Source organism: Gambusia affinis, linkage group LG19, assembly GCF_019740435.1.
Source record: "Gambusia affinis linkage group LG19, SWU_Gaff_1.0, whole genome shotgun sequence".
Classification (NCBI taxonomy): domain Eukaryota; kingdom Metazoa; phylum Chordata; class Actinopteri; order Cyprinodontiformes; family Poeciliidae; genus Gambusia; species Gambusia affinis.
The window spans coordinates 9,660,672-9,682,630 of NC_057886.1; the positions used below are offsets into that span (position 1 = coordinate 9,660,672).

A 21,959-nucleotide genomic window follows, 5' to 3' on the forward strand; every position below is an offset into this window, starting at 1 on the left:
CTTCGTCATCGCTGCTCACAGAGTGCCGAGAGCTATAAAAAAAACGCAGTCACATTATTGTTTTATTTCAAAAGCAAACCAATTCAGAAAAGATGCACTCAAATCATCCTGATCTCACGGAAAAACACAAAACAGAGATGAAAACTGTTGCTGCTGGTTATCTTTTTCACAGAAAGACTTCTCAGCAGAACAATCCCTTGTAGAAAAGATGAAATCACTAGTTTATTAATGTGACATTCATTTTCCCGAACAAGGCTACGAATAAATACGGAATCACTCAATACTGAAGAAAAATGATGGAGTTCCCCTGTAATTTGTATTTCTGACACAAATGGATGTATATGTCTAATTATGCAAATGAGTCTGCAGATAACAGAAGGTGAAACAATAGAAAGGAAAAGGTTTTTTTTTTGTTTCTATAAACTGGACAAACAATTTAAGAAGGCTGGATAAAAGAAAAATACAGATTGACCAATAAGACAAAAGTCAAAGCACCAGCAACATGCATTGAAAACAGAAAATCCACCAAAGAAATGAAAGACAGAAGGTTCTGGTGGATTAAAGAGAAGTGGTGGATACCTGGATAAAAGTTTTGCTCTGAGTCATAAATTTTATTTTGCAACATTCCAAAGAAACACAGAAAGACTGAAAAAAAAACCAAGCACATTTCTCACAGTTAGTGTTCTGCAACAATGTTGGATTATTTCAGTTTGTTAATGATGAAATAATTTCGCCAGATGATAACGTATCTTTCTGCGGAGCTAACAGCGTTAAAGTCGTTCTTCTGGAAGGCATGTCGACTTAACATAGCCAGCAAAAAGTCCAGATTTTGTTTCAGCAGAAAATGTCTAACACTGAAAAAAGTGTTTTGTGTGATTTGTCAAAATTAGACAAAAATATTGCAACTACCACTATCAATAGATATTTAAGTTTTAAAAAGTTACTTTCACAACCACTAAGACATTCAGATCACTACAACTTTAATTCTTTGTTAAACAGATGCCAGAGACAGAGCTGGAATGTTTCCACTGGCTGTTTGGAGCAGAGTAGCTGCTGCACACTACTGATCAGCTGGCTGAAAGGAGGCTGCTACTATGCTGTATGGCCTGGAGGAAAAATAAATTCATCTGTTTGTTGCTCTTTTAAACAACAAAAAGGTAAATGGTAGAATGAGCAGGTATGCTTGAACACTACAGATAAAGGTAGAGGCTGGTAATAAGGTATTTCTAATAAGTCTGTGTATTTTAATAAAAATAACAATAAATACATATCATAAACTTAATCACAACTGTAATAGTCTACAGTACTAATATTTTGTATTGTTTTAGCAGTAGTAGGAGTAACTCTTGCTTTCCTGTTTTAAATAAAGCAAAAACATTCTGTTGTCATTTTTGCATAACATGTTTGTGAAGACACTTTGATACAATAAAGTGTATTTTGGCATTTTGGGTCAAGGTTGTGAAACAGAGGCTCAAATAGATTGAGCTAAAATAATGTTTCACGTAAGTGAAATATATTCTTTACAGAATTAAAGTTGCTAGAAAAGCCAAGAGAGGTGCAACAAAACATATAGTTCTTATTCTGGTAAGATGAAAGAAATTGATTTCTTTCATCAACATTGATTAACTCTTTATTGTTTTTTATTTACTTAATCCAGAATGTCACTTTTTAACCTGTTAAATAAAATAGTTTTATTTCATATTCATACTCATTTTCAACAACAATTTAAAACAACTGACTCTAGTTACTCTTTTGAAGTAGGCTGTATGTGTGGTTTGTTTGCTGCTCATCAGTTTGGGTGTCAAATGCCCAGGTGATGTGACTCAGCAGTCCAGTCATCTGGACAGAACCTGTCAGTCAACCTCGTATCGTTCAGGAGACAGAATCCTCCCTGAAGCAAAAGGTGAGTAAACCCCAAACCATCAAAGTAAAGTTTGATCGTTTTCCTGCCAAAGTGTTAAAATGTGCAGCTTCATTCGTTAAACCTCTCTAGTCTGAAAAGACTGATTACAAAAATCAAAACGCTTAAATCCCTGTCCAGTTTCACACAGACACACTAACACCACTATCATACGCAGACATGCAAACATCACAGTTTCTCAAAGTATAGTTTCTCTTGCAAACTGAAGCCTGATTTATCTAAAAACATACCGTACTCTTCATAGCCGATTGGTGGCTTGATTGACCACCAGCTCAGTTATGACTCCCAAATGAAATTAAGATGGTCAAAAGAACTTGCATCTTTCTCTTCAGTCAGTTTAAATGTGGTTCAGAAAGTGGAGTAGGGAACCACATGGAGGAGTTGGATTTCATTTTTAAATACTTAAAATGATTTTGGCTTATTGGCATTCATTTTTGAATAAAGATATAAAACAGATAACTGTTCTGTCGAAAAAAAAAAGATACTGTAACAGACTGTTTTCACTTTAGTCTGTACTGCTCTCTCCTTTTCTCATCACAGTCCAAAATTTAATCAGCTTCAATATCCCCCCTCACACTCCCGTGTCTTCCTCCTCCTCTTCTTCCCCTTCCTCCTCCTCCTGCTGTGGAAGGAGCCGGTACTGCTCGTTGCCTACCGGCAGGAAGGAAGTCCTGGGAAGAATCCCGTCTTCCTCACAGGGGGCCGGATGTGAGTTGGAGTCCAGCTGATCGGTGGAGTTACACTTGGTGTAAAGCTCGCGGTGCAACTCGGGGCCGGGGCTCTCCTGGGGGGGGATGTCGAGGGTTGAGCGCTTTTTCAGCACGGAGTGGAAGTAACCGATGGGCACAGGAAGGCTGGCGAACACGATGAGCATAACGATCATAACCAGGGCCCAGCCTGGGTACTCCAGTGTCCTCTCAGAGGCCTGGAGAGACAAACAGCACTGGAGTTAATACTAAGCTAAAAAAAAAAAAGTTTGTGAAGCTCTACATTTATTGAACAGTAAATTTTAATCTTAAACAAAATGTGAAAAGTTGATTTATTAATAATTCAAAAAGTAGAATCCCTCTATCTTATATATTTACAACAGAAAGAGTGACGTATTTGAAGTGCGTATTCCTGTTATTTCTCATTGTCATGCCTTATGAATAATACAAACGCAACATTCAGTTTCTCAGAAAATTAGATAACAGACTTTCAAGACAGATATGTTATGTTACAGTCTCAACACATTAACAGCAAGAACAGTCGAATTGTCAGTTGTTGAGCAGAAAGTTAGGAACAAGCTCCAATAGGAGGGAAAGTTACGTGAGGCTGTGTCCAAGAATATTAATGGAGTAGAAGAAAAAAGTGTGGGAGATTTAGGAGAGATTCAACAGTGCAGACAAGCTGAAGGACGCTATTGCAACAACCTGGGCTTCTATTACACCTCAGCAGTGCCATAGGCTGATTTTCTACACACCCAACCAAGTATTGACTGAAAATACTGTAGATGTGTTAGAGATGCTTTTCAGCAGATGAACTTCTCTGCATTTGGAATCTGTTTTTTTTAGAACTTTGTAATTTTCTACTTTATCTGAATCCGGTGTTCATATTAGAAATGTAACAGAAATAAAAATCTATCAACTATATCTCTGTATGTACTGAATTTAGACACTATATTAAGTCTGTTTCAAAAAGGAATGAACAGTATTTTGTTTAATTCCGATGCATTTATATTAAGTAGCTGTAACACATTTTCCATGAAGCGATCAGACAACTGGTCCGGGGTAACGTCCGTTCTCAGGTCTAAATCTGACTGAGCTGGGTTTCACTTTTACATAATGTCAAGTCAAAGGTCACGATCCCACCATGAGCTAAACTCAAGGGAGCATGCAGAGAAAGCCTTCAATAACATCTCTTTAGTACTGACACATTTCTCATGTCTTTTTAGTTTGAATAGAACACGACTGACATTCGGGGTTGTAATTGTTAAAAACAGCAAAATATAACTTTAGCCTTAAATATTTTATAATATGTCTGATTGAAAAGGCAAGTCTTACTGCGGTCTGATTCCAGGCGGTGTACGTGGGTCCCTTGAAAACCATTCGCAGTAAACTGGCAGCCAGGAGACCAACCATTGCCAGCGGACACACATATTTCCAGAGATATTTGTACACCACTGGAGGGCGCCACTTGAGCATGAGTTCAATATCATCCAGGAAACTGCAGAGATAGAACACATTTCACAAAGGTGGTACTTTTGTTCAAGTAAGGCAAAAATGATAATAAAAAAACGAAGGACAAAGATTTTATTTAAGTGTTTTTGCAACCAATTTCTGTCTCTTACCGATCCGTGCCATAAACCCATGCCACGCTGACTGTTTCGAAAATCACAACAATAACGAGTGGGAGGGTTGCAGAGTAGTCGTCAAACATCGTGACAAAATAATTGCCAGATCGCTGGGTGAACAATAATCCAATTATGAACCCCAAAGCACAGCTGAACACTGAAAAACAGGAAAAAAACCCACAATAAGACAACTATCTCAGCACAACAAAAAACATTTAATACAATATTTATTCACTTATATTGTTTAATTTGCTGGTACTTTATGTTTACATGTACTGCGGCTGAAAATACACAATCACTCAACCTGTTTAGATTTTGTCACATTACAACCACAAACCTCAACGTATTTTATTACATAGATTAAATTTAAAAGACCAACACAAAGTGCATAAATGTAAAGTGGTAGAAATGCAATGTATAAGTGATATAAGTTCCACATATAAAAATATATATGATGATGATGTCACAGAAAAGTAACATACCGGTAATAATGAAGCAGAACACTTTGAATGCAACCATACTAAACACTGTCTAAAACAGAGAAACTATGCTTTCACAGACCTGACACCAATAAGACACAAGACTTGAAAATGTATTCTCCATCTCAAAAAAATAAATAAATAAAAAAATCTTATTTTTACTTCACAATCAAAAGTGTATAAGTCCAATAAAATACGAAACAAGTATGTGGCTATAATGACATAAAATATGGAAAAGTTCAAGTGGAACCTCATACATTTTGATGGGAAGGCCTTTTTAAAAAAAAAAGAAAAAAAAGTTCAACAATTCATTATAATCCCTGCTTGGCTCATTGTGCACACTGAGTCTTTAAGGATGTGTTTTAGTACCGGTGAGGACGGTCCGATGGCGGCCCAGGAGTTTAAAGTTGTCCATGAGAGGCGTGAGGATTCCCTGCATGGTCCCGAACATGGTGCTCAGGCCCAGGTTGAGGAGCATCAGGAAAAACAGCGTGGACCAGAAGGGGCTGGCCGGGAAGAGGGCCATGACTTCAGTGAACGCTATGAATGCCAGGCCCGTCCCCTCAACGCCCTGCACAGACACAAAGAGACTGAAACTGTACACATTATACTGAATATTCCTTCTCTTTGTTCGACTCTATAGATTTTTTCCATAACATAAACACTGGGAGATAGCATGATCTCTTCTGTTTCTATAAAAGCATATCGTATAATATTTGTATCAGTAACACAAGCCTCCTGCAAGCAGCATGTTTTTATGGCTCCTATTTCTCATCCATGGGAACAATAATTTTTTTATTCTAGCTTTACTGCTTTACCTCAACGCACATTTATGTGTTTCTATTATTACGTCTGATTTACATCAAACCAAGATAGGAAAACTGTATGAACCACTGACTGATAAGAGTTACTACATGTACATACATACCAAGTAGTGTATGTCGTACTCTATTTTAAATTAATTCTTTATATAATCTGATATATAAAACATTTAATATACAGGTTATAACAGCATTTATTATTTCAGAAGACAAAACCTAAGTTAAGTGTGCCGTGGCTCACTTTATGCAGCAATTTTATTTCCCAAATTTGATTTGTTCATCCATAAGTATTGTTATTTTTATTTAATGATTTTAAAGAATCATTAAATTAAAATTATTTTAATTTTATTTCCCGAATTTGATTTGTTCATCCATAAGTATTGTTTTTTTTATTTAATGATTTTAAAGAATCATTAAATTAAAATTATTTTAATTTTATTTCCCAATTTTGATTTGTTCATCCATAGGTATTTTTTTATTTAATGATGTAATAAATGTTACTTTTACCAAATTGGTAAATAGATGAATTTATTGTCACTTTTTTATACTTCTAAGAATGCTTAACGAAACTGGAAAGGTTTTTGTGTTTTGCCTGCTTTCATTTTTCTCTAATTGTTTTATGTTATATGTTTGTATAATAAGGTTAAACTACATAACACAACAATTGACACCAAGTTTGGGCCCGATTCTCTGTGTTTTTTTAATGTCTATAAACCTTTTAGAAAGTTGCATAAAAATAATTTCATCTGAAAAATGTGAACTGGTTCTGGTTTCACCTGCAGATAGAGATTGTAGATAGTTTTCTTTCTTATTATTTATACTGTTCATTCTTCTATGTTGTCAAAGTAGACATAGAAATAGACCAAAGAGGTAAAATATTACCATCCCGTTCATTTTCTCTGTTTCTGATTGCATTGCCATGAGGTCAGATAATAGCACACAGAAGTTCATCAGCGTCGTCACTAATATGGACAAATTTTCTAAGCAGTATATTTATTATTTGTTTATGATATGCTGAGTTGAGTTTATTCATTCTGATTATTACCTTGTTCATCTCCTCCTCCAAATTGCAGTCAGTGAACTGAGGACCCAGTGTGGAGCCGTGCTCATGGTACCACTGTCTGTATTCAGGTAAAGACACAGAGTTCGGATCTGTAACGTTGAACCAAGGCCACCAGTGCTGGCTGGATCCATTAGAGGACATAAGATTTAACACACCAAGATTTCTGGAAGAGGTTAAGGTAAAGGAACAAATATTAGGAAGGCGGTTTTTATGAGAAGACAATAAAATTGTGAAAGTGAGATTGAAACATTACCCCTAGGTATACATACTCAGCAACGCAATGTAGGGCGATGGTTTTGGCCCGGAAACCCAGCACCACGAAAACCACCAGTGAGGCCAGCAGAGATGTCATGAAGTTGATGCTGGAGACCATCAGGGCATCCCTGTGGCAGTTGTTGTGAACTGGATTGTAGGAGGAATATGCGATAACAGAGCCATAGCCCAGACCCAATGCGAAGAACACCTGTGTAGCTGCCTGGCGCCACACCTGTACGTTCCCCCAAATCGCAAGCTGTAAAATATTACAGAAGATTTCATTGAAAAAAACGGTCCTCTTAGGATTTTTAATACAGATTTTTTTTAGAACTAAACATATCTTGCCTGCTTACTTTGGGATAAAACATAAATGTGATTCCATCTATGGCTCCATCCAATAACATCCCTCTGATGAGGAAAATGAAGAGCACCACATAGGGAAAAACTGAGGAAAAGTACATCACCTAACGTGACAAGAAACATAGAAAGATTTATTTCCAAGAATGTTACTTTTCTCTCAAAGCATCCAGATTTATCCAGCCGGTCATTAGTGCTCACAATGAAAATATGTCCCTGAAAGTTTTACAGTTCCTTAAAACACTTAGTGATGATGTAAGGATTGTTGAGGTTGGTATTCTCTCACCCTTGCAGAGGACTTGATGCCCTTGATCATAGCCAGTGATACCATCGCCCAAGCAGCCAGTAAGCATCCCGTCATGATGGGGTTAAACTCTCCAGATTCCTCTATCGAACTGGTGATGTTCAGCGCTTTCCTGAACCAGAAATACTGCGTTGGAGAGCTACTCGCACATTCCTTTACTGTTCGTTGAAGACAGACAACAGTTTAGGTGCTTACATGACATGTTTGATTAAACTTCTCTGTTATGCTCATACCTGTTTCATTGGTGCCTACTTCAATCGGGCACTGTTCCCACGGCAAAGGATGCTGGAAGGAATTTCCCAAGTAGAAAAGACTCCATGCAATGATGACATTGTAGTAAAGAGCTACATAAAAACAAACCTGAAGAAGAAGAAAAATGGCTTAAATTATGACAGTTTAACTGTGAACTTTAACATGATTAATACATGATGGAAAAAGTCTACTAGACTGTTAGGAATAAGGTGGTCCTAAAAGGGCTTTTTATTATTTTCAAACACAAGTTAATTTAAAAATCTTTCTTTAGACTTTGACTGTTGTTTTAGTGACTCAATATTTGGTATCAGATGCATTTATAGGAATGCTCCGTTATGCGTGCTTAAGTGCTGTAGCAATAATTCAGGTCCAATATAAGAGGCAAAGCAATTTTGCAAATCAACTTAGCAAAGAACCAAAGTCTTTGCTCCTTCATCCCAGAAGAATACCACAGACATGATCCATTTAATTAAATCTATCAAAGTATCAGAGAAAACAGCGTTTGCACATGTAAATTAATATATCCAAGCTTAAAACTTCAAGAGCTCAACAAAAAAATAACTTATTTGCTATGGATAGTTTTTCTAATTTGACACTTTGTTTTTAGAATTACCCATTTACCACAAAGTCACTACTGTTAGTCAGAGAGAGTTGAGAGATCCTCATTCCTGTTGTGAAGGCAGCAAAGCAATATTCTGTTCTAATTTTGGCTCTGAACAAATGAACTGAAACTAGACTGAAATATGTACAAACCCAGTGATCAACGAGTCAAATCAAAAAAGAATAAATGCACTTCACTGAGCTGCTGTACTGCTGGACATTTTTCCAGTGAAGTTCTGTCCTCCTTGCTGGTAGAAAGTGAATGACTTTATGTTTCCAGCGCTGGGTGGGGGGTCATGTGTCTCTAAAGGTTGTTCTCCCTGGAGCCAGACACTCCTGGAGTAATGTTAGAAAAGGTCAGCGACATGAACAAATAGACGGATGAGTGGGAAAGTTTTACACCGTGTGTTTATGAGTCCATGAACTGAACTAAGGACTGACTTTGGTGATAAGGTCAATGGTGCAGAGAATTAGTTGTTTCACTTAAATCCATTCAAAATAAAACGCTTGCTGCAGAAAAATGCCAACATTTTACAAATATATTCATTGTTTAGCTAGAACAGACCTTTTTTAGTTGGAGCCCTTTTTTTTATTAATTAGGATTTTTAGTTTTAAAAAATGTATTTAAAAAAATGTACTCAAAGTTGTTTAAAAACCTGAAAAAGTACAGCTTAAGTTTAGCAGATTTTTCTTAAAGATGTACAAATCCCTAAGAAAGCATTCCTCTGTGTCTTATGTATCAGTTGATTGAATTTACAAAGATATTCTAAAATGTAGTCAAATAAAATCAACGAACTGCCTAAAAGTGATTGTTAAAGACATTTTTAGTCAAAACGCTGTTACTTAAACTAAAATGTGGTGTCAAAATAAACACCATGTTGTAGCCATCAACCAGTTTCAAAGCAGACCCATTCCTCACGCTCCGTTGTGACATGTTTGATGGTTTTCTTGAACATCTGAGGTCAGACCATAAAATCTAAAAGAAATCAAGAATCAGGTTTTGATTTTGACCAGAACGTTCCATTCCTTGACTCCCAGTCTGTCCTTGGTGGACTCATTGGTTTGTTTGGGGTCATGGTTCTCCTGTAGGATCCAGTTCTGCTTCATATTTTAACAGATAGCCTCGTATTTTCCTCAATATTTGATACACATTGTGGAGGTGACCAGGTCCTGCTGCAACAAAGTATCCCAAACTACGACACTTCCACCTAAATGCTTTCACGTCATTGTTTCCAAATCCATATATACAACATTACAGGAAAAAAAATTAAATAAAGGAACTTTAATGTCATTTAGAAGCAATTAAAATCATATGTCTGTGTTAAGACACATAGCAAATGTAATTTACTGGATTGAAAACGAGGTAAAAAGCAAATAAAAATAATTTAGTTATATATATAAAAAAAGATTTTCTATCGTAACATTTTGCATGTATTCTCTTTGGGCTGTGAAGTTGCCTTGTCTTGTCTGCATAGGAAAGTGTTACACAACAGTCTGACAGCAAAAAGCTACAGCGATCTGCTCTGCTCTCAAGTTACAGCATGAAATGAAATCACCACCATCTCTAAGCATATACACACTACCTCGACTGATCGAAAGAGAGTTAGTTCAAAGACCGTGGGACAAAAGAAACACTACAGGCTAATCAGCAGAAGAGACCAATCTCTGCCCTTCCCTTTAAATATTGTCACCACCGATCAATAATCCTTCAACGAACACATGCAAACAGCAGGTACAGTAAGCAGGATTTTCCAGCTTCCACGTGACTTTTACATGCCTCAACCTAAAGGAGCAACACTCACCACACAGCTGGAGTAGCCGATCCCCACCAGCTTCGGGGAGATGTGCTTCCATACGCCAATGCTTCCCTGTCGAATACTTTGGCCAGCTGCCAGCTCCATAAAAAACAGAGGGACTCCCACAATCAGCAAAAGAAAAACATACAAAAGCATGAAGGCCCCTGGAAGAATTGAAAGAAGAAAGATGAAATGACTGTTTCCTTTTCATTTAACAACAAGATTTAATGTTGAAATGTCTGAAAGGTTTGCTGTGTTTAACTCCAGAGTGTTTTCTTTATTGAAAGACATCTACCTCCTCCATTTTGATGGCAAAGGTATGGAAACCTCCAGACGTTCCCCAAGCCCACGCTGAAGCCGACCTGAGCCAACACATACTGGATTTTAGAATCCCAGGCCGGTCGATCGTCATCATTTGGTTCTGTTGGGTCAGGACTGGTCGCAAGCTGGACCTCAGACTGGCCCTCTCCCAGCCAGGCTCTCTCCTCACTGGAATCCAGAGTGGGCTTCTCCATCTAAACAAAAACAAAGGAAGCAGAGTGATAAATCTAAAGGATATCAGTCCAGTTCAGGTAAAATACAACACACTCCACAGGTATTGGGATTCCAGGCGATGATGTCTAAAATGTCTTTTCTTGCAGCAGCATCAACTCACATTGAAAAATTAAGAAGAATCTACCCTTTAAGTTGACAACATTTATCAAAATCACCAGCGCATCCCTAACCAGTCATGTGAAGGAATTGTCCAGGTAGGACAGATAAATGTTGATTTTCTCAAGTCAAGAAGTCGTTACAGAAAAATACTTCTTGTCTAAACCGTCATATATTTACAATCAGAGCAACAACTACCAAAACTGGACAAGGATCCAAATTTGAATTGAAACAAAGCACAGGGAAAATAATTGGAGTGAAGGTCCAGGAAAAAGAGGCACCTTGTGATCATCAAGTCCCCATAAAAACCATCAGACACCGTCTACATGCTGAACCTTATGTCTGGAAAGCAGGTTAAAATACAGCAGGCATCTTCTGTCCTTGCACTACGGACATAAAGTTTTATAAAGTTTCTGTAAGATTTTTTGCAACCAAACACACAACTAAAGCATATCATGCTCACCTCATTAAGCCAGAATTTTATTCAATTAAAGGCGGGGCTGTTAAAAAAAATTGTGAGAATTTTTCTCAGCAATCAAAGAATATGATAAACTGGAATGAGGTAAATGAAAGATGACCATCATTGCATTTCCAATAACATAACATTTAAACCATGTGTTACATATTAAGACCCATTTATTAATCTGTTCTGTCAAACCGGCACCTTTAGCCTCTGATATTTCATTTTCTGTCAACTGTGCTCCTTCAGTTAATGTTGATGTCCAAAACTCTTGGCTTATCTTAGTGAAGATCTCCACAGTTATTCAGAAATGAATCAGATCCTTCCACTGTAAAGAAATACGTCATCAGTAGATGTGCCAACTGGTCCAAACCTGATCAACCTTGTAAATTTAGCTCACGATAACATCCATGGCTGTTGGTGTCAAAGTCCGCGACCCCAAACATACAGCTCATGTTTGACTTGCGCGGGAAGCGTGCCAGGAAAAAGTTTGAGCCCTCCAAAAACAATATTGGAGGATGTCAGTGAACCTATAAAAGAGGACTTTCTGAAACTTTGCGTTCCTGGAGAGCTCAGTTTAAGGTAGAGCTACGAGAGGCGGCAAAAACAATACGGAGAGAAGAAACATCTTAACCTTGAAGCATGCAAGACTGAAATGCTTTTGATTTAGAGCTGCTTTTACAAACTCGTTTTAGCGTCGTACATGCATGGCTACATGGTGTTTATGTACAATAAAACATCTCTATGGTTTATCAACTTAATGTAAAAGAATTGAATAATCTAATTTTACTCGGTCAGATTTTCTCTGACACAACATGTATCACATCACTGATAATAAACATCTACCTTTTAATTATCGTTTTATATACTGTACACCGAGGTGCCTCTTTGCCAGGTCTCTTTCGAAAAATAGATTTTATCTAAAGGGACTTCAAGGTAAAATAAGGATTAAATTTAAAAAAATAAATTAAATGTCAAACTTGAAAGCCAAATATTAAGTTATGAGTTTGCACGGAGTTGATTGTGTGATATTCCTGCCCTCTCTAGAGCCTTTTTGATCCTCATTGAACAAAACCTGGTTTCACTTTGGTGGCAAAAGTCTATTGTAAAAATTCTGAGTGTGGTTTAATCTATTTTACTCCAAATAGGTGGGTAATCTGACAAAAATGAAGCTCCTCTGCCTTCTCTTATGGTTCTGCTGTTATCTGAGCAAATTCACTGCTCTGTTAGAAATAGCCAATGACAATCAAAGGGAGGGCTTTAGCGCTGTAAATCACTCTCATGTATGAGCTCAGCAAAGTTAGCATGGCGACTGTGGATAAACGGTTTTCCTGGAACAGTATGTTGTTTCTCCACCATCCTACATTAGCACATCATTATGCAGGAACAGGAAGGATGCACCGATCCTGGAAGTATTGCAATACCAGGCTGATGCGTGGAGTGGATGGAGTAATAAGCCCTGTTCCATCTCCCTCTTCCATGAATCAATTTAATGTGCACCATCTGTATCAGACATTAAACTGATAAGAACAGAGACATTGCCATGTTTAGAAATGATCCCTACACACAGTCCAGACAGTTGTTTTACTCTACTGTGCTTAAACACAACAGTCGTCTATCATTTTCATCAAACCACACCAATGAAATTTAGTCAAAACTTTAAAAAAGGCACAAAAAAGACTACTAATTTAAATTTAGTAGATTTAAACTACTGCGACAGACTGGCAACCTGTACAGGGTGAACCCCTCCTCACTCCCAGAACGTTAGGTGGAGATAAGCACCAGCACCCCTCCTGGCCCCACTAGGGACAAAGGTGTAAGAAAATGGATGGATAGATTTAAACTAGAGACAGGCTCAAACCTCAAAGTCAGCTTTAAATTGAATGTAAAGAATATCACATGCAGCAGCTCACTTATGAGCGGCTGAATCTCCCTGCTGAACGTCCGCAGCTCCAGTCAGCTCAGATGAGCCGGCCTGGTCCAAAACGGATCAACACCACTCAAGCCGGCTTCGGGATTTCTGAGCCAGATGGTTCACAAGCCCCCGTTGTCGGTATCAACGAGTCAGAATGGAAAATTACAAGAGGCGTATGACCCAACAAGCCTGTTGACGAAACACAGCCAGATAGGGCAGGTGTGTTCAGAAATAAATACACACAGGCAGAGGAGAGTGAGACTGTGACAAAAATATGCATGTACGAGTAGAGAGGAGGGGACGGTAGGCTAAGAGCAGCCATTCACTGAGTGGGAGCAGGAGGAGAAAGTCTGTTGGGAGGTGTTGGCTTTGCATTGGTTGGGACTGTGGGTGGTGCTGAGGTGCACGAGAAGGCCATGAAGTAGGAGAAGCTGGGAAAAACGGGGAAGAAAAGCTGTGGTTGATTAATATCAAAACTCAAAACTCATAATGTTGGGACCTGAAAATTAAGGTACAAGACGTAATTCTGTACAAATTACAAGGAATACCTCTTGTACTTCCTGTAGCGCAAAACAACTAGACTCAAAACAACTCTTGGTGTCTTTCCTATACTTGGCTAACCGTAAATTACACTTTTCCCAAGGGTCTGTTTCCCCCTGCACACCCATCCCATGCCCACAGAGTCACACAAGCTTCCACAAAGAGCGCTGGTATATTTCTGTTTCTGGTGAAGTGTAATTTGGGTGTAGGTGGAAAGCAGGGGACCACAACTCTGAGCCTAATCCAACCTGCAGAACTCAAGCTGTAAAAACCTTCCTATCAGTAGAAACTGGATTGTCTCGGGACGGTTCTCTAAAGCATCAATACGACAATGACAAGAAAAGCAGCTTAATGAACATTAGATCTCTGTCCTGATGACCCACACTTCCCTAAATTTACACAGTGAATAAACATGTGCTTTGCAAAGATGAAAGTCTTTCAGGGGAACCGACACACATAAATATCCTTGAAATCAAAAACAGTCACAAGTTTTGAAACTTGGGGCTGGGATCCACTTGTGGATCCACAAGGTTTATGTCAGCTTAAGATATTCAGTTTTTTTGTCTTTTCATGGTAGAAACAGCTGTAGCATGGAAATATCTACAAACCCCTGGAAGAACACTTCCTAACTTTTGAACTTCAATTTATTCTTGCAAATAATTGGAAAGATAGAGCAACCCATGGAGCATATTTGTAAAATAGTGCACGTCTTTCATTTTTTATGAAAGATATGTACCTTGTATTTGATTGATTTTTAACCAATCAAATCTTAAAAGCACAGTGTGTCTTTGAATACAGCTCTACTGAGTCAACGCTTCGTAAAACCACATTTTACTATAATTACAGCTTGTCTTTTGGTGGGTATGTCTCTACTGTTTCACTGTAACTTTTGTTGTATGTTAGTGTTGCTGGAAAGTGAACCTCCATCTTGTTTAGGTAGACAATAATGTCTTGGTGTCTTAAAAGGCGGAATATGACCTAACACTGCTTAAAACTTTCCCAAAACTTTCTTCCTTATCTGTCTGCTATGCTCCTTGGTCTTCAGGCTGCTGTTTGTTACTAATGTTTTCTACAAATGCCCTCGGGTCTTCACAGAACATCTGTATTTATAATGAGATTAAATTACACACACATTTGTACTCAATTTAACAACCAGGGTCTTCTGAAGATTCTCTGAGCTGGCATTTTCACATTTTTATTCCCCAAAACCGTTTATTTGTGCTGATCTTTAATGTAAAAATCCAAATAAAATACTTTTACATCTGTGGAGTTAACATAACAAGCTGAAAGGGTTTGTGCAGTATCTGTACTTCTGCCAAGTGTTGTAGATACTCCGTACAGTTCTTCGTGTCATGATTAGAGTCATGCCGATTGATTTTTCCCCCTTGTGCCTATTTGAGGACAAAAGCAAACTCAGCAGTCTCACTTATCAGGAAATCAGCTAGTGTAGTGCATACATTAAGTCTACTTTCAAGTCAGCTGCCATGAAATCAACAAGCAAATCTGCAATGTCAGGGAAAGTGAGTCATTAAGTCATCTTAGAACACCAAAAAATGCCAAAACCCCAAATCAGTCATGAGATATCTATCTATTTTAAAAGTGCAGAATAAAAACTACATTGTAAACAATATATTATTGACTGAGGTGTGAAGCACGAGGCACTAACTTTGTTTACCAATTCCTTGGAAAAGCTTTTTCCATGTGTTAAACCAACATAATGTTTACTGTACATACATAAGATCCTCTTTTCCTGAACATGGCATAACACAGATAACACACACGCACACACACACACACACACACCTACACACGCACGCACACACACACACACACACACACACAACATTCCCCACCTACATTTTACACTACTGCTTGTAGAAAATAACTGCGGCTGCTGCACATATTACTGTAAATAACAAAAAAGTGTGTTTAATTTTCTTCATATTTTTAATTTTAAATGTCTAAAAGTAACAAGACTGATTGAAAATAATAAAGAGAAAGTTTTAGTAACAGACGTTAGCTGGAATTTCAGGGTATTTACAATCAAATCTGTAGTATATTGATTTAGTTTCTGTCCATGTTAACTTGTTATTACTCCAGACCACCAGAGGGAGTTGTGAGTTTAGTTTCAGCTGCGAAGCAGAAAAAGAAGCAGACTGTAAGACATGTTGAGTGTAAAAGCTTGTTCTAGCAAATAAACGTGAGCACCTCCACAAGAAAAGAGTGTGACCCTGCTTATGTAGTGTGAAGTTATCACATATTGGCGACGAGGATACTGGCAGCTATCAGGAGGCACCTGTTTTTCCGTGACGGAAGACGTGAGAAGAAGCACGTTGTCAGAGGGTCGCACACGGAGCGGAGAAATTTCCGACAGAAGTACTTCGGTAGGCCGCGATGAGCGCAATGATAGGCACTCTGTCAGCATTTGATGCTAAAGAACAGACTTGGGAAGAATACTGTGAGATTTTGGAACAGTTTTTTGAGGCAAATGGCATCGACGACGGTGATAAGCAGAGGGCTGTGCTTATTAGTGTGGTGGGACCAGCCACGTATAAGCTAATGCGGAACCTCGTGAGCCCGGACAAGCCCAGCTCGAAAACGTACAGTCAGTTGGTTACACGGATGAAAGAGCATTTTAATCCGAAACCGAGTGAGATTGTGCAGAGATATAAGTTTGACTCTCGTTCCCGTCAACCCGCTGAGTCCGTTAGTGCTTATGTGGCAGAGCTCAGACGCCTGGCTCAAGATTGCAACTTTGGAGCTACACTGGACCGGAGGTTGAGAGACCGTTTGGTGTGCGGGATTGCTGACGACAGGATTCAAAGACGCCTATTGTCGACGAGCGACCTGACATTTGAAACTGCATTTCAGATTGCTGTGGCTGAAGAAGCAGCGAATAAGAACGTTTCGGACTTGCACCAGTCGGGGGCGTGTCACAGCATGGTGGCGGAGGGACACGGACGGAAAACCGATTGGAAAAAGACGGAGAGTGTGTGTTACCGATGCCACGGGAAGCGCCACAGTGCTGGCGAATGTAGATTTAAAGACGCCACATGTCACGTTTGTGGAAAGCTTGGACATATTGCCAAGGCCTGCAGATCCAGGAATAAAAATAAAGAGGAGTCCAGTCATATGAAAAAAGGAGCACGTCAAGGCGGACGCCAAGGACGTTTCTACAGATCACACAAGGTATGTGACAAGCAGGATGATGACAGTATGTTAAATCAAGAGGAAGAGGCTTTCACTCTAGCCTGTTTAACAACTGGGACTTCTATCCAGAGAGTTGAGCCTTTTGAGGTGAAAGTGGAAGTAAATGGGAAAAGAGTGAAGTTTGAAATTGACACAGGCTGTAGTGTCAGTTTGATGAATGAAACCCAGTTTCGGGAGTTGTGGCCTGCACACAGTCGACCACAGATAGAACAAAGTAAACTCTCTCTTAAATCATACAGTGGGGAGAAAATTACAGTTTTGGGTGTGGCCCAGGTTGAAGTGCACTATACGAACCAGAAGAAAACGCTTCCCCTAGTGGTGGTGAAAGGGACTGGCTCAAATCTGTTAGGCAGAGGATGGCTGAAAGAATTAAAGCTAAAGTGGGATGAGATTAAACACGTGAAAACAGAGGCACAGGCCTTACAGGACGTTCTCTTACAACACGAAGAGGTTTTTAAAGAAGAGTTAGGACTGTTAAGAGGTGTGCATGCAACCATTCGAGTTTCGGCAGACGCCCATCCTAAATTTTACAAACCTCGTTCAGTCCCATATGCAATGAGGACTAAGGTGGAGGAGGAGATAGAACGACTTCTAAAGGAGGATATTATAACTCCAGTAAAGTACGCAGAGTGGGCAGCGCCCATTGTTCCCGTTCTGAAGCCGGATGGCTCTGTCAGAATTTGTGGTGATTATAAATTAACAGTAAACAATGCATCGTCACTGGAACAATACCCAATTCCCCGCGTTGAAGACCTTTTCAATGCTCTAACTGAAGGCAAACTGTTCACTAAGCTTGACTTGAGTCATGCATATCAGCAGATAGTAATGGATGAGGACTCCAAGAAATACCTGACTATAAACACACATCGTGGCCTGTTCACTTATAACAGGTTACCTTTTGGAGTGTCATCAGCCCCAGCTATTTTCCAAAGAACCATGGAAAGCTTGTTGCAAGGTCTACCAAATGTTGTAGTCTATTTGGATGACATATTGCTGACTGGAAGTGACACCAGAGAACACCTGAAAACACTGGATGAAGTCTTAAAAAGGCTGAAGAAAGCTGGACTGCGACTTCATAGGAATAAATGTGTATTTTTGCAGGAGCAGGTGGAATACCTGGGTCACAGAATCAATGCAGAAGGTTTGCACCCAGTACAAAGCAAAGTGAGAGCTATTGAGGAAGCTCCACCTCCTACTACAGTGACTGAACTGAAAGCTTTTTTGGGTCTTTTAAACTACTATAACAAGTTCCTTCCTAACCTTGCCACACGTTTGGCACCGTTACATCAGCTGCTGAGGAAAGGAGTTCCGTGGTCTTGGAATAAGGAACAGCAGGAAGCATTCAGCTTAGCTAAACAGCTGCTGAAATCAGCCAAAGTACTGTGTCATTACTCTGCAGACAAGGACTTGGTGCTTGCATGTGACGCCTCACCATACGGAGTGGGAGCCGTGTTGTCGCATGTGATGGAAGATGGAAGTGAGAGACCTTTAGGGTTTGTCTCAAGGACATTGACACCAGCAGAAAAGCGTTACTCGCAGCTCGACAAGGAGGGTTTAGCCATCATATTTGGGATCAAGCGATTTCACAAGTACATTTATGGTCGTAAATTCACAATCTATACTGACCATAAGCCTCTGATCTCTCTCTTTCATGAAGCTAAGCCGGTGCCACAGATGGGATCGCCAAGAGTGCAAAGGTGGTCTAGCTTGTTAGGAGCATATGAGTACAAAATTGTATATAAACCAGGTAAAGATCAAGCGAGACGCCTTGAGCCGCCTGCCACTACCACAGATGGATGACGAGGAGGATTCAGGACAAGTTTTCATGCTGGATGTGATGGATAATCCACCCATCAAAACATCTCAAATACAGCAATGGACGGCTAAGGATCTAATACTGTCACAAGTGCGGGCTTGGTGTCTTAAAGGTTGGCCTAATAAAGTGGACATTCAGTTCAAGGCTTACAGTCAGAGAAGGTTGGAGTTGAGCGTTGAAGATGGATGTGTCCTGTGGGGTGCCAGAGTGGTGATTCCACAGAAAGGAAGGTCTACTCTTTTGAAGCAACTGCATAGTATGCATCCTGGAATCTCAAGGATGAAGGGTTTGGCACGTTCCTACATGTGGTGGCCAGGAATGGATGCTGACATAGAGAGGGAAGTACAATCCTGCCACACTTGTCAGGAAAATAGGAAGGCTCCAGCAGCAGCACCCCTACACCCTTGGGAGTGGCCAGAGTCACCCTGGAGTAGATTGCACGTGGATTACGCCGGCCCTCTTTCAGGCAAGATGTTTCTTGTTGTGGTGGACGCACATTCAAAGTGGATTGATGTGTATCCCACAAACACTGCAACAAGTCAGGTGACCATAGAGAAACTCAGACAGTGTTTCAGCACACATGGTTTACCCCAGATGCTTGTTTCGGACAACGGCACATGCTTCAAGAGTCAGGAGTTTGAACTGTTCTGTAAACAGAATGGAATACAGCATGTTACATCTGCACCTTTTCACCCGGCATCAAATGGCCTGGGGGAAAGGGCTGTTCAGATTTTGAAACAAGGCCTCAAGAAAGTAAAAGGGGACACTTTGGAAACAAGGTTGGCAAGATTCCTGTTTAACTATAGAATCACACCACAAAGTACCACAGGCTTGTCACCTGCTGAGCTACTGATGTCGAGGAGATTGCGTTCTACACTGGATCTCCTGCTGCCGGACATCAAAGCGAAAGTATGTAAGAAACAAGCTAAACAGAAGGAATATCATGATGCCCACAGTAAGTGGAGGAGTTTTTCTCCCGGCGCTGATGTATACGTCCGAAATTATAGTCATGGTCCGACGTGGGTGCCTGCTATCATTGTGGGGAGCACTGGTCCAGTGTCTTACACCGTACAGATGGGAGATGGACGTGTTGTGCGGCGTCATGTGGATCAAGTCAGGAAACGACATGTGATACAGAAGGAGATGGATGGAATGGAAGCAAGGTGTGCTCTTCAGAGTCCGGAGGAAGGAGGCGTTGGGTCATCAGTCTCGGGGCGCCATTTTCTGGAGAAAGAGTGGTGGTGGATCCTGCCGCACGGCCCCAGTTCTACTTCCCACGGAAAGTGTGCCAGATGTGGACAACCAACGGAGGGCGATCCACCTCCTGTACTACGCCGCTCTGAACGCCAAAGGAAGACTCCCCCGTACTTGAGTGATTTTGTGTGTGGATAGTTTTTCTTACATTAGAGGATACTTGAACCCAATGGTTGATTTTCCTTCCAAGTAAAAAAAAAAAAATAAAAAAAATAAAAAATAATATATATGTTATTTCAATGTAAGTAAAAAAAATAACAATAATTGGAAGGCTAGTTCTTATGTAATTTCACTGACTGAGTTGAATCTTAAAGGGGGAGGAATGTAGTATATTGATTTAGTTTCTGTCCATGTTAACTTGTTATTACTCCAGACCACCAGAGGGAGTTGTGAGTTTAGTTTCAGCTGCGAAGCAGAAAAAGAAGCAGACTGTAAGACATGTTGAGTGTAAAAGCTTGTTCTAGCAAATAAACGTGAGCACCTCCACAAGAAAAGAGTGTGACCCTGCTTATGTAGTGTGAAGTTATCACAAATCAATATGCAGGACGTTATGTAAGCGATTTGATTATATCAACCAGAAAACCCCCGAGCAGACAGTGCAGTATATAGACAGAAACAGTGCAAAAATAGGTTCTGTTTCAACATAAAAGTTACACACGACTTCCTGTATTTGACTTGGCTGCAGCTGCAGACAGCTGCGTTTTGAAACGTGTCGAAAAACATTTTTAGCACTTGGACAGTTTGCATAAAATGCACAGAAACTATTATCTATAGGGAGGTAACCCACAGAGTTAAAGCAACTCCTATAGCTTAACTGATGGAAAAGTTATTTAACTGTAAGTTAAGTGAGCAATGATGACATGTTACTTTGGAAAACTGGGGTTACGAGAGTGTGCAGAGGGAGATAGGACACTAAAGTCTCGTTTGTAGTGAGAGAAGGCAAAACAACGCTGTGTTGTGGACATACCATGTGAGAGAGAGCACGGTCCCCCAGAGGAGTAGAGTTTCCAGGAGTCCTGCTGCTGGTGTTGATTTCTCTGCTCTTCTTCTCGCAAGGCTTCCCCGACTCTTCTCTGTATTTGGCTTCAGGCTTTATCTGGGTAACACATACGATTTACTGGCTGGGGAAACTTTTGTTTCAGTTTTGAGAAATTTAAGGCGTACTTTGATGAGCTGGAACAAACTGTCGACTCAACTGTAAAAAGAAGCGAAGGAGCGGCTCCAACAGCTGAGCCAATGGGGAGACCACGGGGGCTGAGCGAGGCGTCCCAAAAACGGAGCAGCGGGGGCAGGACGACGCTGCAGAGGGGAGACTACTGCCGCTGCTGCTCAGCTGCATGAATTAAAGGGACTATGACCGCCTTACAGTCTGTTTCTGTCACACTCCGACACTTCGCACGGGTGTTGGAATACTTATTCTTAATAGACATGAATTCATGAAAAATGTTTGATTATAAAATAAATATTTTGAATAAACATAACGAGTTTTGCAACTGACAAAAAACGGTGGCTCCTTTTGACAAAACATCCCATTTTAAATCCATATTCTTTAATATGGATTCAAATCCTATTTGAAAAAGTCACATTTTGCACAATTTTGTGCTTTTATTGTTTCTAAAAACAGCCCAAGTACTTATAAAACCCCACCCAGCCATTTTTTGGTATTAAGTTAAAGTTTTTTGGGGGTCCATTTAAAAAACCTCTGGAACGTGACGTCACAAATCAATAGGCACAGCAACCCCAGCAGAACTCATCCCGCTACCTAGCAACCCAAGCTGAGCTACAGGCATTTTTTCATCTGGTATGTGCTTTACAATGGCTGCAGGAAAAGATATTGAGGGTTTTGTTATTGACTAAACAAACAGAAACCACTTGCTGCATTCTTGCTGGTTGTGCAGGAGGCTCTACTTTTGCTTTTCAAAGATGTGCTGTT

General features: G+C 39.8%; 1 protein-coding gene and 1 pseudogene across 2 annotated transcripts; both read right to left on the reverse strand.

Annotated features, from left to right (window-relative positions):
• Positions 1-49: 49 nt before the first annotated feature.
• On the reverse strand, positions 50-21,115 carry slc6a16a (solute carrier family 6 member 16a). Of its 2 annotated transcripts, none has more exons than XM_044100976.1 (12): positions 20,994-21,115; positions 10,476-10,695; positions 10,187-10,344; positions 7,766-7,892; positions 7,515-7,690; positions 7,225-7,335; positions 6,886-7,127; positions 6,599-6,779; positions 5,102-5,303; positions 4,251-4,410; positions 3,964-4,126; positions 50-2,846 (listed from the first exon to the last, which is right to left on the reverse strand). In XM_044100976.1, the coding sequence occupies exons 1-12, from the start codon at positions 20,994-20,996 to the stop codon at positions 2,493-2,495; spliced, it is 2,097 nt and encodes a 698-aa protein (XP_043956911.1). In that variant the 5' UTR covers positions 20,997-21,115; the 3' UTR covers positions 50-2,492. The 2 variants fall into 2 exon arrangements, with proteins under 2 accessions (XP_043956911.1, XP_043956912.1); XM_044100977.1 differs by lacking the exon at positions 20,994-21,115 and adding an exon at positions 13,205-13,365.
• LOC122822646 lies at positions 12,682-12,862 on the reverse strand (annotated as a pseudogene).
• Positions 21,116-21,959: the final 844 nt, after the last annotated feature.

What these genes read in the sequence shown, in the direction of transcription:
- slc6a16a (XM_044100976.1), bottom strand. An exon ending in AGTAGGCACCAATGAAACAG is followed by an intron (nt 7,691 to 7,765) that starts GTATGAGCATAA and finishes TTCAACGAACAG; the next exon opens with TAAAGGAATGTGCGAGTAGC. An exon ending in GCATCAAGTCCTCTGCAAGG is followed by an intron (nt 7,336 to 7,514) that starts GTGAGAGAATAC and finishes TTGTCACGTTAG; the next exon opens with GTGATGTACTTTTCCTCAGT.